The sequence below is a fragment of the Takifugu rubripes genome, chromosome 4 (assembly GCF_901000725.2).
Source record: "Takifugu rubripes chromosome 4, fTakRub1.2, whole genome shotgun sequence".
Lineage (NCBI taxonomy): Eukaryota > Metazoa > Chordata > Actinopteri > Tetraodontiformes > Tetraodontidae > Takifugu > Takifugu rubripes.
Genome location: NC_042288.1, coordinates 11,767,171 through 11,784,129, shown reverse-complemented (window position 1 = coordinate 11,784,129; position 16,959 = coordinate 11,767,171). Strand labels below are relative to the sequence as shown.

Here is a 16,959-nt window from a genome sequence, read left to right as displayed (position 1 = left end):
CTCCTGAGGAGGTGCAGCGTGAAAAAGGAGATTAGCATACAAAATTAGAGGCGGGATGATTTTTAAGGATAACTTGCCTCATGCCCTCCACCCCCACGGCCTCCTCTGTCTGGACAAAGTTAATTAAACTAGTATTAAACAGTAAAGAAACTTCCAAGCGCTTGGGAGTTAGGGGGGCTCTTTGAGGATTACCACGATGAGGGAGAGGACGGGAGGTTTTTGTGGAGGCGAAATTGAGAGAGCGCAGAGAGAACATTCTAACCACGGTGCGAATAATGCGAGGAGCGCGGCCGTGTTTACCGCCAACTGTCAGGTATTAGCTACTGTCTCCAAGTGAGATAAAGAAGGATGGACACATGAGGTGGATGGATAAATGCGATTGAAGGGTTTATTATTTTTTTTTATCTTAATAGAAGCTAAATGTCAAAACAAAACTAGAAAATGCCGTGCAATAAATTAACAATATACAGTACAAAGTGCTTCATTTTATATACAATTAAATACATTAAGGGGGCAGTAAAGGTGTCGGAAAGCCAGCTAACAGGAAGTGATACTGTTTCAGCAGATATATTCCTCCTGGAAAATCAAAAGTTCAGCTGCAGCAATGCTGGAAACCTATGATAACCCTGCTAAGCTAACTGGAGCCTAGCGGGCAGTAAACCAGATAGTTCTTGAGAATTTCTTTCTGTTTCTGATCTCAAAATAAATAAATGATGCTGTGGAGAACGTTTGGGCTGAGCTGGGTGAAAGCTCCGTGACTTTTCAAAAGGTCCTAAAAATATAAAAATATACTTTAAATACCTTTATAACAAAAGTTCTATTCCCTCTATGGAGTGGCTTTGTACACACCTCAATCTTTAGAGAAAAAACTGGTAATGCAAATGGATGGGAATGGTATATTTTTGTTATTGCTTTCTGCTCCTATACCTCAAACACTGACAGGTAGGAGAGATGAAGATGCTCAGTGCTTCTTCCTCAGCCGGAGGTTCTTCCTGCGGCTGCCGGCGCTCTCGTTCTTTCCCTTCTGACCTCCTCTCTTGACGCAGAAGTACTTGGTGACTGTCTTTCTGCACTGCTCACACTTCACTGCGCAGCACCAGTGGAATTTACAGTTACAGCTTGACACCGTCTCGGCCTTGCGCTCCTCCACGGCCAGCCCGCACTCGGCGCACAGCCTCTTGCAGCTCCGCTTCTCCCATTTGCTCAGGTTTTTGCCCTTCTTCAGACACTCGCGGCCCTCTGTGCCGGGCAAACCAAGAGTGCGGTTTTCCAGACAATAGTCCGGCGAGTCCTCCAAATGGACCAGCTCCTTGCGAGAGATGGAGCTGAAGGTCTCGGCGATAGCCCCCCGGCTGGCAGCGCTGTTCCCGGCACCTCTCAAGAGGTCCACCTTCAGGGCCCTGTGGTACTTCTCTTTCAAATAGTTGCCCACCTCCCGGAATTCCGGCAGCTGCAGCCAGCAGGTCTGAGTGGTGCAGCTTCCGGACACGCCATGACACTTACACGTCCTCTGCATGGTCCCCTTCACAGCCTGGACACACCAGAAGGTCAAGTTTTGTAACTTTATCAGTCAAACTTTGATCAGGAATGTTTTATTCTGTAGCTATGGGCGTCTCAATTGTCTCTTGATTGACGTGTTGTCAAATTAACAGATTGTATTGCAGCAATGGGGCTGAATGGGTTGAAAAGGAGCAGAGATAGCCTTAATGTCTTTGTTAAGTTTCTTTGTGGTCCACTGTGTCTGACTTTAACCAGCACAAGACAGCTGGAGGCTGAAAAGGAGGAAGGGATGAACTTTCTGCTGAAACGGGACTGAATCCGAGTTTCACATCGAGCCCTTTTTTTGTCCCTGGGACGAAGTCGGAGTATTTACTTAACGTGTTCATTATCGACACTTTCTCCAACGCGAGGAGACCCAATGGCGAGCCCTATTGAGCGGAGAAATGAAAAAGCAGTTTTTCTCTCTTTCTATCCCCATTTTTTTCTGTTACAATGATGCTGCAGGTGCCGTGGGGAACCTCGAGCCCGACGGGGGGGACCGAAGGCACCGAAAACAAAGGAATCTTCAGCTGCACGCCTGTGGTCCCCTCAGACTCCCTCGGGGCCAAACAAAGACCAACATAAATGTGGGATCCTTATTGCAAGAATAAAAACTAAACACTTATTTTAAAGAGCAGCATAATACAGAATGTTGTGCAGTGTCTGGCTCCCCAGGATCACTAATTAAGCTTGCACCAGTGATCCTGAGATTCACGAGTTGAGGTCTTGTCATAAGAGGCATTCACTATGGGTAAATAGGCCCTTCTGGTACACCGAACACACTGTTATTATTGGAGAACGAGTGGCACCTCACTTATAGTGAAGTGAATGGGATGCTTGGGTGGCACACTCAGCGTAATTCTGAAGAGGGAAAAATGATTCAAAAGGTGCTTTATGCTGTGCGATCGGAGAGAGTTCCAAAAATTTTCAAACAAGACGCCCCGCCGTTTGAAAACACTCGACGGAATCATATTACAGCTCGGGAGGCCGGGTGGGAGGAGTGAAAACGCGGTGCTCGGGGGGGTACCTTCCGTCCGGCCTCGTTGTTGTGGAGGTTCATGGCCGCACGCGCGTCCTGCCCGGTCTCCAGCGCGTCGACAAACTGCTTGGAGATGGCCTCGCCGAAGACCACGTTGTCGCTGCAGCCGCCCCAGAGCCAGCCGTGGCCGCCTGCAAAGGAGGAAGCATGGGTTTGTCCCGACTGAAGAAGAAGAAAGTCATCTCTGAGCAGGCTTCACGAGCTGCGCTGACCCCGCTGTCCGTTCCTGCTGTCGTCGCACCCGCAGTTGTCAAAGTCGCCGAGGCTGCAGTTCCTGGTCAGCGTGTACATGACGCCGGCCGAGCTGATGGCGTGCACGAACGCGGTCTCCCGATTTGCTGTCATCAGAAACATTAACAAACACAGCTTCAGAACAGCGTGTTCCTCGTTTCAAACTAGACCTTCCTCTCTGTCATCCGCTGGGGACGGGGGGACCCACCACTGCGCAGGCTGCTGTGGGTGGACAGCTGCAGACCTCTCTCCGGGCAGTTCCAGCGGTCCCACGCAAACTGGTACTTGCACTCCTCGATGCCGCTCTGAGCTCCAGCGGCCACGCTGCTGGAGTAGATCAGGTAGGCCTGCGGCAGCAGCAGGCGGAGGGCGCGTTAGAATAACACGACGTGAGACGCTGAGCTGGTGCGGAAGCACCCGGCGATGGGGAAGGGGGGCGAAGCGGGATGCTGTTCATCATTGGTGAACTGAACCTCTACTAGCATGTTGTTAGTTGTGTGTTTGAGGACAGAAACGGGGCAAATCCTAGTTTTTGCTTCTTGTTCAGGCAGGGCGAAGAATAATATAACTAATATGTCTCAAGTGGCCGTTGAGGAGATGGAGTACCACCTCTTTCACAGGGGTATGCCTCCCTAATGATGACCACCCACCACAACAGTGCCGGCCCTCACCCCGATACATACACAGCCTTTGACTAAGGTCAAGTGTATGGAGCGGGGGGGCGTCACAAAAGGCCAAGATATATATCAAATACATCATACCGACGTCTTGTATATGGTATCAGTGGCACTGCTGCATAGAAAAAGAGTGCTGGAGCTGGTCGAGAGTTAAGATATCACAAAGACTATCCTGCTTCTCTGTTCCCGACTGGGAGAGAAGATCAAAAGGAACGTTGGCTTACCTTGGGTCCAGTCATCAGGAAATTATTCACTGACCTGGAAGAGGAGACAGCTTATTTACTCAGGGAAGCTCAGTGTCCTTCACAAATTCCTCTCATTATCTCTCACATCTCTCATTAGTGCGGTTTGAAACTGTGTGACACCCACCGATGTGCAGACCTCAGTCAAAAATGTGCAGGAATTTGCTCGGAAAACGTCTCAGGGGAGCCTTTTCTAGGCCGTTTTTTTTTTTTTAAATTGATTGTTGCTTATGCCCAGTTTGTGATGCAGCTCTTACAATCAAACAAGCCTTTTAAAGTTATTAATAAAGAAAATAAAGTGAGGATCGGTCACTGCTGTTTAGAGGTTGTGAATTGTGCATAAAATCTGTATTTTTCTAGAAACTGACTGACAGAATTTATAAAATAATCACAAACTAACTTTATAATACAGTAGTTGCAGTTTACTTGACATGAATAATCAACTTAAACTATTAAAATTGGCAATAGTTAAATTAAATAAACATCCGGCTCTCAATTCTGAGATGAAAAATCAATAAGTCCAGAAAAATTACTTAAAATATCAATTCTGGAGACAATTTGCCTTGTTAAATTATTGTTAAAATTACAAAATAAATGGGGAAATACGGTGAACCAGAACGAGGAAGGGGGGGGGGGGCGATCCGGAAATTGATTAAATTTAATAAAACAAACTCACCAGCAGCCGCACGGATTCATGTGAATCAGAAGGATGAAAACGTAGTAGAAAACTTCCAAATGCATGAACATCCTGACAGGTGAGGTGAGGGTGACGGTGAGTCAGAGCCCGTCCGAAGCCTGCAGACACTCGAATGATGGAGAGGAAACTGAGCTACCGCATGAAACTTCCAAAATTCGAGGAGGGGGCTCTGAAATGGAGCCGCTCTCGTCCCTACAAGAGATTATCTGCTTAATTAAAGATTTTCCCCCCTCTTGCTCTCTTGGCCAATCAGAGGTTTTTGCACCAGAGAGAGGCTGAAATGATCAGGGCACCCTGGGCCTGCAGGGCCGGGCGACGGGACGATCCCTGCCTCCAGAGGAAGATCAGCTTAATCCTGTAGGAAAAGTGCAACACTGATCCCTCCGATCTCCCGGCTGCAAAAAAAAAAAGAGAAAAAAGTTTTTTTAAGATATTTAACGCGCAGTTGATTGTCGGGGATTAGAGGAAGATGGTTCTTTGGTCGGAATAATTAGACTACAAATCCGTACTTTGGCGTGATTGAATCAATGTTTATCATCCGGAAACACAAGGGCTATTACTCAGGAAGAAGATGACACGCTGTCGTCAAACCGAGGAGAATCATCCTTTAAAATAATAGTTTTAGTGTTTTGGGTTGTTTTTTGTTTGGTTTGCGTCGTTGTTTATGTTATTGCGCATATCTAACATTTACAACAGTGGATGCTTTAAAATAAGCGATGACCCCCGCTGTCATGAAAGATTCGGACTGGGACAGAGTTAAGGCCTGGTCATTGATCAGATATGAGGCATTTGCATCACTAATCCAGACGGTCCCTACCCAGCCCTGGATGAAGGGTTATTCCCACAATAACCCCGTCTGACCCCGTGGTCCGCGTTCTTTCGCACAGGCAGCCCTTTAGCAATCTTCTTGTGTGCAAATTAGGATTAGAAGGGGGGGAAAGTGATTTGGAAATTGGAGGCGGGGGTGTCGTCCCGAGGGATGTTTTTGGATTAAGATTTAAAGAAGAATGACAAGTTAAATTAGATAACGAAAGGATTCCGTCGCGAGAAAGGAGAAATTCATTGCATTTCTGAGGAAGTAGATATTAAAATCAGATGGTTGTAGCGTGACCACAGCGAGGGGTGGATATGGCCTGACAGGCTGCATCCAATAGACACAGGGCTGATGTCACTGTTGGACCAACGAACTGACGAGTGAACACTTGAACACACTGTAATCATTTGGCAGGAGAAAATCGACAAACACGCAAATAATATTCCTTTTAAAAAGAAAAGCAAACAATGAGTTCGTTTAAATTTGCAATGCAAAGCGTGTCCAGCAGAGGGAGACATCTGACAAACGCTTAAAATCTGAACGTTTAAGAGTTTATAAGTTTAAAGGAACGAAAGTCATATGGCATAATTCATCAGCAGCCCTGCATAAAAAAAACCTTCTGGTGTGTGTGTGTGTGTGTGTGTGTGTGTGTGTGTGTGTGTGTGTGTGTGTGTGTGTGTGTGTGTGTACTATTTCCTGACATCTCTGCAGATTAAAGATGTCTTAAAAGCCTTTCCAATAATTATTCGTCAATCTTTGTAGAAATATTTACCCTAATTCAAGCATGAACTGAGTGTGGAGGTCATAGGTGAAAGGTCACTGTCGCTTTGGCCCTAAGGTATTCTCAAGCTTGTCTGTGCAGAATTCCAGGAATGTCTTGATGGACTTCTTTTTTTTTGCAAATTCAAAAGTCAGCTTGGACTGAATAATTCAAGTTGGAGGACATCTTGAAGTCAAAGGTCACAACAAACTTAATTGTAAAGTTCACAGCGGCTTTCACTCATTTTGTCAGGGCTGCCGCCAATAATCATTGAAACAAAAGCTGTTATGTTTGTTTTTTTATTCATTCTACAAACAAGTAGCACTACAGAATTCCAACAAAACAGCAACATACACTATAATATATTTCTGACAAGTAGAAAATTGGATTTATTTATTGTACATGTACAAGTAGAGGGTCAAACATTCGCTTGATAAATGTGCCAGTTTTAAGGCATTTAAACTTCAAAATGTTTAAAGTGAAGTCAACATAAAGCTGGGAAATATACTTTTTGAACAGATATTGATCTCTGATAAGGCATCTTTACAAGATTTCTGATATGTTGAAATGCAAAAGTATATCTGGTTTTGGAGGTCATTAACAATAATAATCATGATAAGAACAACTATTACTATTATTTTTGGTTTGGTCATGTGCTTCCATCTAGTTCAGATTGTATTTAATGGGAGAAAAAGACAGACAAACAAACAAAATAAAAACATATATCAAGATCCAGTGGAATTAAACTCTAAATTAGAGCCCAAATCTCTGAACGTCTCTCGTAGAGAAACCACACAAGCTTCCCTACAGCCTTCAAAGTGCCAAAGACCATCAATAAATAGCACATTAAATAAGCTGAACAGTAAAATCATTCTGGAATTGCTGCTTTGAAACTCCTTCGGACCGTCCCTTATATATTACTGTGATAAAGCTGTGTTTGCGCGTGAAGCCACGTGATAGTGAATGCTTCGAAAACAGGAAAAAAGGATCCACACGAGTTCATTACTAGCTTCTGGAAGAGGCTCAGCGTATAATCAGAAGCATGATATTCCCCATCCCCCCACCTGCTGCTACAGTCAAACCCTTTTTTTTGGCGTGGGTTCGTGTTCTTCAGCCACTTTTGTAGCTGCCGTCACCCGTCCGCTGCACTCGGGTGAGGATGGTGTCCTTCGACACACTCTTGCGATCTCTCGCCAGACCCAGGAAGCACATAAAGTCTATGAAGGCAGTGGTGAGGTTGAGCTTGCATCCAAACTCACTGGTGGCATAGTCAAAGGGGAATGTGTGATGGTAGTTGTGAAAGCCTTCTCCTAACAAGAAATATAAAGAAATAAGGCTTAAAACTTGTTGGATCCATGCAAATGCTACAATAATACAGCATGATGGTAAAAATGTTACAACCTAGAAAAAAGAAACTATGAAATCTGGATTACCACAATTGAAAGAGGGAAAAATGTGAATTAAAATATCCCTCAGACGACACACAAACGCAGATGTGAAGTTTAAGGTTTCTCACCGATGGCGCTCAAAGCGACCATGAAATTTTCCCTGGGGTTGATGGTTTTGTCATAGGGCCTGTTGCCCCATATGTGAGCAGCGCTGTTGACCAGCCAGGTGGCATTAAGAATCAGGCTGTACCTCAGGAGGCCGGGAACAAAGTACCCCACTGCTAAAGACTCGCCCCAGAAGTACCAGGGCACCAGCATGGGCAGCAGGAAGCAAAGGACCACCACAGAGAGCTTGTAGTGCCTGAAATCAGAGATCATCTCCGATTAAGGTGTCTTTGGGATTTTACACAGTCATCTGTGAGGAAAAAGGGCCAGATTTAATCTGGCAAAATGGAAGGAGAAGCAATATTGCTAAATTACTAGCATCGTTATACATCCATTGTGTTAAAAGTACCCAAAACTCAGTCGTATTGACACATTATCTTCCCCCGCATCATTAGCTGAATGTCCACAGATGACGGGGGACTGGGATTGGACGGCTGTGCCCGCCGTTAATCCCCTGTGCCTGAGAGAAAACGTGGAAATCTGGGAGATCATCCAGAACGGCAACATAGTTGAGCAATGACAAGTCAGTAGAAAGTGACAGGCTGCTGCTGCCTGTGCGCATTCAGGGTCTTCTCGTGGTCACCCTGACCCCAGACGCGGAGTCCTGTGTGTCAACTGCTGCAGTAAACCCCAAATGAATTCCAATATTTGCTCACCGCCTCTGGAACATCACCACCGCGTCGGCCTTCAGGTCGGACAGGTCCAGCTTCTTCCCTTTTTCGATCACGTCCGGATGCTTGCGCACCAGCAGCCAGCCGATGTGGGCGAAGAAGAACCCCCGTTTGGCATTGTGGGGGTCCGCGTCCGTCTCGGAGAACTTGTGGTGGACGCGGTGGTCCCTGGCCCACTCAAATATGTCGTTCTGGTCATGGGGGGGGGGGGGGGGGGGGGGGGGGGCAGAGGAGGGGATTGCGTGGGTTTCAGGTCAACAAATTAACGACTGCGATCTGTCGATAAATACTGCAGCCGCCCACTCGTGAGAGGCAATAAAAGGTAAGATTCTATCAAGTCTCTCAACTAGCTACCTAATTAGTGCACAATCAGTGCACAAGAGACAACAGACGTTTCACGTTTTTACCTGAAAAGACATGGAGTTGGCTACGGCGAGGAAGACCCGCAGGGGGAAAGAAGCCTTGTAAGATCTGTGGCTCCATAACCTGTGCGCGCCGGCGGTCACGCCGAGAGCGCTGACGAGGTAGCAAACGGCACCTGCGGGGAAGAGAGGTGGAAAGGACAGGTGTTACACAGAGAAGCAGTTCAGCGCGCACCCCAGAGAGCTGAGAGGCCCTGGGACAACGTGTTCTTTCCATGACAGCCAGGCTTCTGTTCAGGGATTGAGCCATGTTTGGAGACGGGCTGCTTGGTTAGGGTGAGGGTGGGCCAGGTCTGCCCACACACCTTTATTTTGTGTCTGTCTCTGGAGGAGCCCCAAAGGAGCTGGGCCAGAGGTTCTGGCTGGCAGAGAGGATTCTGTTGTGGTGCCGCGTGGCTCACAATAGCACCACTGTGGGGATGCCGATTGTGCTTTGTCTTTCCCCGGTGAAATAACGCACAAGCTCAGCATTGCAGAAAGAGACGGGGCAAAATTATGCAGCGCCGGAGTGGAAACAAAGTTGGGACTGTTGAGGAATTCAAGTCATGCCCCCGTGGTCTGGTACTGGTACAGATTCTAATGATTCTGACTGTTACCACTGCAATTAATCACCCTCCTAATGTGAGACACAGCCCCAAAAGGCTGTGACACTTTAAATGAGCGTTGAGCTCCTATCCCTCCACATGGATGGATGCATGTGAGGGTTATGGTGGGAAATCAGGGCCCTGGTGACTCATTCTCAATCTCACCCGCGCTTCCAGCACAGACCAGACACCAGCGCCGATCACCAGCATCAGCACATTCTGCTGTGGGTAAGAGAAAGCAGTGCTAAGCCTGCTACAGTGTGCAGCAAATACTCACTCCATACTAGAGTTAAACCGGACGCGGAGGGCAGCAGAACCAGTCCGTAAAGCGCGCCGGCGTGCAGGAGAGTCATTAGTATGATATTCCTCCAAACCAGCCTCCTCGGAGGTTTGGGTCCGTCTTTCTCTCTGTAGGTGTCGTCAAAAACATCCTCCACCGTCGACGATTCCGCCATGGCACCGCCGTTCGGTTGCCTGGCAGCGTGCGGATTCCGGTTCTCCGTCTCGGTCATGTCGCTCGGAATCGGTTCGGGTGAAGGAGAAATGCTGCTCGGTCAAGTGCGGCTGTGTGCACGAAGAGAGCGGAGAGCGAGTGCGGCGGCGGGGCTGCGCTTAAATCTCCGAGCGAGGTGGGCTGAGGGAGCGTGCCACCGCTGCACGCGTGGCATCATCGCAGTTATGTCACCGCTGGCTGTTGGCGTGACCCCGCTGACCTGGGCACAGGTCGCCTTTTTATTCCCTGTAAAGCAAAAGTCACCAGATCCTCTTCGTATGGGTTCCGTCCCTCCCCCGTAAAAAAAGGCGGGGGGAGCCATAGGATCCACAAACATTTAAATTTCATTAAAAAATGATGCACCATATAATTAAATAATGCGAATAAAATTAAGCTGGACCGTTTTTGCGCACTTTTTCTGATGAGATTGGTTAAGCGGATTGTTTGTTTTGCTTGGGAAATGTGTTTATTCTGTGATGGTCGAGATTAAAAAATTGGAAATTGACAGTAAAGACCCGACGCCACCCCCTCCCACCCTCTGTCCTCATCCTTCCATCATATGATCACATGTAAAATGTCAAAGGCCAAAAATGCGCGTCAGTTAAAACGATGGTGTAAAATAATGCGGTAAATACAAATAATATTTTCTGATTTGATAAATAATTGCTAAGAAGATAAAGAAATGGCGATAATACTAATACTGTAACAGAATGTTGTAGTTTGACCCATGAGCAGGATCTATGTTGTAATGTATGAGATCATCTAAACTTTAGTAAACCCCGAGAAAACACACACACACACACACACTCACACACCCACGCACACACGCACGCACGCACACACACACACACACACACACACACACACACACACACACAATTTAACCTGTATTGAACCAAAATGGTGAGACTAAAAAGGATGGGCGCAGTAATGGCGCCATCTAGAGTGATATTGTCGCCACTGCATGTCAAAATACAATGGCCTCTTCTTCCCTTCCAGGTGAGCAGATTCAATTTGTTAGCCCTTAAAACCTCTTGTGCTTCACCCAGAATATTCTTTGCTGACATAAACAACGTGAATAGATGCTATTTTAAAGGTCACCATCCACACATTACTTCAGCTGGTTAGAACTCCTAAAATGTGCATAAATGGATCATTATACTGCGCACTGAAAAATTGCTCTTTGATAGACAGTGTATGACTCTGTATGTTGAAGTACTTTATGCTTGATTTTGCTCATTTAATTCTGTTTTAAAAACATCTATCTGAGGAAAGCTGAGCCACCTACGAGAGAGGAAGAATTTGCACATCTCACACCGGCAACATTACTAGAGAACTGCTGAGGCACTGTGAGGCAACAGTGCCAGAGGGTGTAGTCTGGGATCAGATGGAGGTGAACACAGATGGAGCAGACAGACTCTAGAGCAGCCAGAGCAAACAGAAGATAATAGACTTTGCATACGCTGGTCAAATTTACTCGTGCCAACCTCCCGACTGAGCCAGAGACCCAAGAATCAAGGTCAACATCACAGTTCTCTTGGATGTTCATGTGGTTTTTATTACCAAGCTATATAATACAGCAACAACAAACAGTTTAAAAACGACCAAGCGCTAATTCAAACTACCTTTCAAAGAGAAGCACCAGTTCGCAATGAGCAGTGTGTGGGAACATATCCACAGGCAGAGCCAGGCTTGGAGAAAATGCTTCCCCTGTGAGCTTTTTCTGCCGATCGGGAGCGCAACAAAGTTCCCTGAAGTTCCTCATGGCCTCCCCGTCTGGTTTGCAGGACACAAAGACCAGCCTGCGGATGTCTGGTTGGTTTCGTAACGCGCGGACCACTTTGTGATGTAGCCCCGCACGAGAAGGGTTCACCACTGCTGCCACGGGGCCTCCAGAGCCAAATTGAGACATAAGTCCAGGCAGCACCACCTCCGCCTTCCCGGGGATGAATTCACAGTTCGGCACATCGTTGAGGGCTGCGTTGTGTTTAGCATCTTCTACCGCTTGTTCTACGAGCTCTATGCCAATAACTCTGTCCACTCTGGGAGAGGTGGTTATACCAATGGCACCCGTCCCACAGCACACATCGAGGAGTGTCCCAACTTTGGTTCTTTTTTCTTGGACTGAATGCTGCGGGACACACAGGTCTCTCACTGCACTGTACAACACCTCGGCCGCCACCTGGTTCACCTGGAAAAAGGCATCGGCAGAGATACGGAACTTGAAACCGAGCACCTGCGGAGGAAACAAAGATGAGTTAACATCCCTAACGCAGGTGCTACAATGGTTTACTACCAAACTGCAATTTAGAGATACAAACCAGCAGTTTGCCAGTAGAAACCAGTGTTACCTCTTCATATATGTGTGGCTGCCCATGCAGGAGCTGGTAGGGGGACTCCTCATGAGTGGTGCGAGTCATGGTGCTCTCCTGGAAAAACAGCGAGTCCAGCTGACAAACTGACCCAGGACCCCGTGTGAAGTAATCCACCAGGTCAGCCTTATGGAGCGCTACCTCCGCTGGCGAGAGCGTCTGTGGATGAAAGTAGACGATCGCCATGGTGTGGCCCTGCCTATTGGTCCTCACTGTGATCTCTCGCCAGTGGCCCCCTGTGTGGAAGAGCAAACAGGGCTCCAGAGGAGAGAGGCGGATGAAGTCCTGGTAGCACCTGGCCACCAGTTTGTGCTTTTCCGGCATGTTGAGGAGGTGGTCTCCATTGACGCAGACAATGTTTCCCTTTTTCCCAGTGCCAACGTAAAATCCTACTGTTTTGGGGTTCCCATCAATTCCCCTGTTGACGGAGAATGTGGACTTGTTTCGGTATCCGTCCTTATGTGGCGAAGGCAGGATAGGCAGCACCGGGAAGTTGAGTTTATTTCTCAGATGTGACGAGGCGTGTGGTTGAAAGTCTTCTAAAAGATAACCACTAAGCTGTCTAAGTATGTTTTCCTGCTGCTTCTGCTTCAGATCAAGCTGCTCCTCATAACTCATCCTCCAGAGAGGGGTGACCACATCAGCCAGTCTTTCCTCCCAGGAACCGCCATCAATCCTTTGAACCTTCTTGTGACGATGTTTTGACAAAGGTTTCTCAAGGACATTGAAATAAGAGTTAGTCGTTGAAAACAACACACAATGTTGTCTTGTTGACAGAGATCTGTGTTTATAAAAAAACGAACTTATGTTAGCCGACAAATTCATTCTTAAGTTTGCCAGACGAAGGTCCTGCAAGCGTCTGTCAACGTTACGTTTAAAAAAAACAACATAAAATGATTATGTCCGCTCTGAACAGCCGTCGCGTTGCTGCTACGTATAATCCAGGAGACGCTCGCTGCTGACGTCTTTTATGTGCGTCCTGATAAGTAAACATTTCCGTGATGGACTCAAACAAGGACGAAGCTGAGCGGTGCATTAAAATAGCCCTAAACGCGATCACCAAAAACGAGCAGGAAAAAGCAAGGAGATTTCTTGAGAAAGCACAGCGACTGTTTCCAACAGACAAGGCCAAAAGTACGTCGATTATAGACCTGTGTCGACGGGTATCTTATATTAGTTGATGGGCCATTCCTGAGGCCGATCCAGCTAACGTTAGCATAGACCGTATTATCGTTACACCAGCTCATGCCGACACTGGCATTTGTAGTTTTTAAGCCTCGCGTCTTCGCGTTCTGTCAGATATTTAAAGTAAAATCTTATTTTGGTGTTTGGCGTTCACATTTCCTATTCAATCTGTCTTGGCCTACATCATTGACGCATTTGCTTGCAGCTAACATGAGTGCTAACTTTTAGCTCTTAATGCTAGTGGAAAAAACTAATTTGACAGCAAAACCAAGTAGCAGGTTGTGAGTGTCGCGGCTCCAATTTTGTCTGCAGATTTATTGGAGTCGTTAGCGCAGAATGGAAAGCCTCCAGGTGAGAATGGCAGTCATGTAAACGGGGACGGGCCCCGAATGAGGCACCGAGGCCACGGAGAGGATCCTCATGTGTCCGCACAGGGAGCTACAGAGTCATCGAAACCGTACACTGCCGAGCAGCTGGAAGCTGTCAGAAAGTTAGTGCACGCAAGTTAGTGTATCTGCTGTTATGGTTTAAGATGTATCAAAATGTCCTACTTTAGATTGACCATAGCAATGAAGAACCTGGAGAGACGAGAAACAGCCTTTCCTAATTATATGATGTGCCGATCAAAGAACATATCTTCCTTTTACCTTTAGTGATCATTAAGAAACCAAAATTGGCTCTACGTTCATTTCCAAATCCTGGAGACTTTAGTTATTTCTAGGCGTCTTCCATATTTGCCATATCATGCGCTATCAGGTTAGGCTTGGCTTTTAGTGTTCCAGACACTGTAGATATGCTCACTCATTAACAAGAAGTTATCAACTGTTCTCTGTTTAATCTAGAACTTATTGTTCCTTTAACCAAACTAAAATAGCCAAATGTTAACAAGTTTACAGTTTCGCTTTGTGTGGATTTTTAATTTTTTTTAAATTCATTCACATTTTCTGAATTTTACTGACAGTAAATCCTATTTTAATTTGACAGTGTTCATCGGTATTTGAAATACAGTAATGGTTCATATTTTCAAATCACATTGTAATAAAGTCAAAAATAAATTCTGTAATTCTTTATACTGTGATATGATTGTCACTGATTTTAGCAAAAATTGAAAATATGTATGTTGCCAACCCTTTTAATGCATTTTTTTTGTTGTGTTTATTTTTTTTTTTTTTTTTTTTAGAATTAAGAGCTGTAAAGACTACTACCAAATTCTGGGAGTTGAAAAATCCTCCTCCGAGGAGGATCTGAAAAAGGCTTACAGAAAGCTTGCTTTGAAATTTCACCCTGATAAAAATCACGCTCCTGGAGCCACAGAGGCGTTTAAAGGTAAATTAAAGGTATTCTCCACGATTGGTCCATGTGTAAATGTAAACATGCTCATTGTGTTTTTGTGTGTGTGACTTTCAGCTATCGGTAATGCTTATGCTGTTCTAAGTAACCATGAGAAACGAAAGCAGTACGACCAGTATGGAGAGGAGAGATCAAACCCGAGCAGACACAGGCGAGATTTTGAAGCAGATATTTCTCCGGAGGACCTCTTTAACATGTTCTTTGGGGGAGGCTTCCCTTCAAGTAAGCACTGAAAAATAACGTTGAAGTGAAAGAGTAGCAAATGGATGTATGTCCTCATTTAATGTATCTTCAGTGGTACCACAGAAACAATCCCATCATTGGATGGCCATAATATTATAATAGTTCACACTGATTATTTATGTTTAAAGCATCTGCTTTTAATTCCTCTTGAATCATCTTTTGATCGTAACATTCTGCCGTTCTTTTTAGGTAATGTACATGTTTATAGAAATGGAAGAATGCACTTTGCACATCACAATAGGCAAGAAAGAAGAGAACAACAAAGAGACGTACGTGAAATGATCTGCAGTGGGTTTCTGCAGTTCTTACATCAACTGATGTGATTTTTTTTTCCCGCTCCAAGCAGGGAGGTTTGGCTCTGTTTTTCCAGCTGATGCCCATCCTAATCCTCATAATTGTCTCCGCTCTCAGTCAGTTGATGGTCACGCAGCCTCCTTACAGCCTTAGCTACCACCCGTGAGTATTTTTCCGGAGCTGGGTGAAAATAGATGGCCGTGTCTGTTCTCTTATGGTGTTTGTCTTGATGCATTAGGTCAACTGGACACATTCACAAAAGGCACACGTCACACCTGAAGGTGCCTTTCTACGTGGGAGATCGTTTCAACGAGGAATTTTCTGGGAATAACTTAAAGAATGTTGAGAGAAATGTAGAAGAAGACTATATTTCTAACCTCAGGAACAACTGCTGGAAGGAGAAACAGCAGAGTGAGTTTAAAGAACACGAGATTTGTCTTGTCGGTCATTTGATTGAATGGTTCGTGTACACTGAATGAATAGCTGGCTGAGAACTCCCATCTTGTATTTCCAGAGGAAGGTTTATTGTATCGTGCTCGTTACTTTGGGGACTCTGATTTGTACAAGAAGGCACAAAGAATGACCACTCCGAGCTGTTCCAGACTGTCTGAGGTTCAGACTATGCTGGATGGTTAGAAACCACGTTCACTTGTATAGGTAAGATTCTACAGACACCCAATTTAAACAAGCAAATTTGGTTAATAAATATTCTGTACCTGTGTAAACACTTTGATTCTGACATTATTATTAATAGCTAACCTTTTTGTCAACCTTGTAGCCTCATTAGGACATCTTTAAACAAATCCATCTGCTTGTGGTAACAAACTTTGACCATAAGAAGACATCAATAAATGTAATCAACAGCTTATTTTGATTGTTTGCATATGATTAGCGAGGACACGTTTTCTGCAAGATCTGCAAAGAATGACTCCGCCCATTTCCACTCCGCACTCATCCCTCGAGTTCCAGCGTTCTGTTGACGCACATTCAAATAGTCTCTTTCGTCCAAGTTCCATTTTACCCTTTGCTTTAATATTTAACTGACTGCACATCTGTGATTAATCAGCGAATTATTTTCCCTTTTTTTTCTTTTTAGGTGTGTTGATACTCGGCTAATGTGAAGAAATCTGTCAGAGCCCTGAGAAATTGGAGCATTTTTATGCCGCAGATGAAGAGATTTAGAAATGCCTTACGTGACGTGGGCAGCAGGCCTCATCAGGGAACCTCTCTGCTACTCGGTGATAAATCAGCCTCCTGTAGAACTTTTGAGAAGCTGCTGACATTTTCCTACTCTAGCATCTCTGGAGATGTCGAGAGTCGGCTCGGCAATCGCGGGGGAAAGGAAGAGTGTAGTAATCTATTTGAACAGCAAACAAAGCTGCTAAGATAAGCATTCAGCGTTCAAGTCTTTTTTTCCCCCCTTTATCGTTTTCTGAGACCCTCTGGCTTTGTCAGAGACAGATGTCTGAGCCACTCACGAGGATAGCGTGTAATTTTTATAGTTCCTACCAATGTAAATATTCATCTTTCTTTAAACAGTGCAAGGTTTGTTGGCATTAAAATAATTTAATACAAATTTGCTCGTAGCCTGTTGGACATAAAGTGTTGAAAAACGAATGCACAAATAAAGTGAACCATATTTATTAAATTAACTTGCTAAAATTGTATCAATGTGTCTCTGTCTTTTAATTAATGCACAGCTTTTCTTCAGTGTCGCCTGCAGTTCTGAAGACGCCGTCCCTGCACAATAGCGCAGGCTCGATAGGATCAGCATGTTGGTGAAGATGTGCTCC

The 16,959-nt window shown here is 45.4% G+C and overlaps 4 protein-coding genes across 5 annotated transcripts; 1 reads left to right on the top strand and 3 right to left on the bottom strand.

The window, feature by feature from the left end:
* Positions 1-374: 374 nt before the first annotated feature.
* Positions 375-5,347, bottom strand: wnt8b (wingless-type MMTV integration site family, member 8b). The gene is made up of 7 exons (XM_003964013.2): positions 5,243-5,347; positions 4,405-4,820; positions 3,711-3,744; positions 3,018-3,156; positions 2,791-2,916; positions 2,567-2,709; positions 375-1,531 (listed from the first exon to the last, which is right to left on the bottom strand). Exons 2-7 carry the CDS (start codon positions 4,473-4,475, stop codon positions 962-964), a joined length of 1,083 nt encoding a protein of 360 aa, XP_003964062.2. The 5' UTR covers positions 4,476-4,820; positions 5,243-5,347; the 3' UTR covers positions 375-961.
* A 1,762-nt stretch (positions 5,348-7,109) lies between these two features.
* On the bottom strand, positions 7,110-9,741 carry scdb (stearoyl-CoA desaturase b). Its single transcript, NM_001078578.1, is given in 5 exon segments — positions 7,110-7,309; positions 7,516-7,748; positions 8,209-8,414; positions 8,631-8,761; positions 9,507-9,741. Coding segments are annotated over 5 exon segments (1,005 nt in total).
* Positions 9,742-11,257: 1,516 nt separating this feature from the next.
* Positions 11,258-13,063, bottom strand: trmt2b (tRNA methyltransferase 2 homolog B). Its single transcript, XM_003964043.3, has 2 exons — positions 12,074-13,063; positions 11,258-11,958 (listed from the first exon to the last, which is right to left on the bottom strand). The coding sequence occupies exons 1-2, from the start codon at positions 12,917-12,919 to the stop codon at positions 11,344-11,346; spliced, it is 1,461 nt and encodes a 486-aa protein (XP_003964092.2). The 5' UTR covers positions 12,920-13,063; the 3' UTR covers positions 11,258-11,343.
* dnajb12a (DnaJ heat shock protein family (Hsp40) member B12a) lies at positions 13,057-16,833 on the top strand. Of its 2 annotated transcripts, none has more exons than XM_003964042.3 (9): positions 13,057-13,228; positions 13,592-13,769; positions 14,460-14,605; positions 14,687-14,851; positions 15,062-15,141; positions 15,219-15,328; positions 15,405-15,577; positions 15,681-15,823; positions 16,263-16,833. In XM_003964042.3, the coding sequence occupies exons 1-8, from the start codon at positions 13,096-13,098 to the stop codon at positions 15,800-15,802; spliced, it is 1,107 nt and encodes a 368-aa protein (XP_003964091.1). In that variant the 5' UTR covers positions 13,057-13,095; the 3' UTR covers positions 15,803-15,823; positions 16,263-16,833. The 2 variants fall into 2 exon arrangements, with proteins under 2 accessions (XP_003964091.1, XP_029690938.1); XM_029835078.1 differs by having other exon boundaries at positions 15,216-15,328.
* Positions 16,834-16,959: the final 126 nt, after the last annotated feature.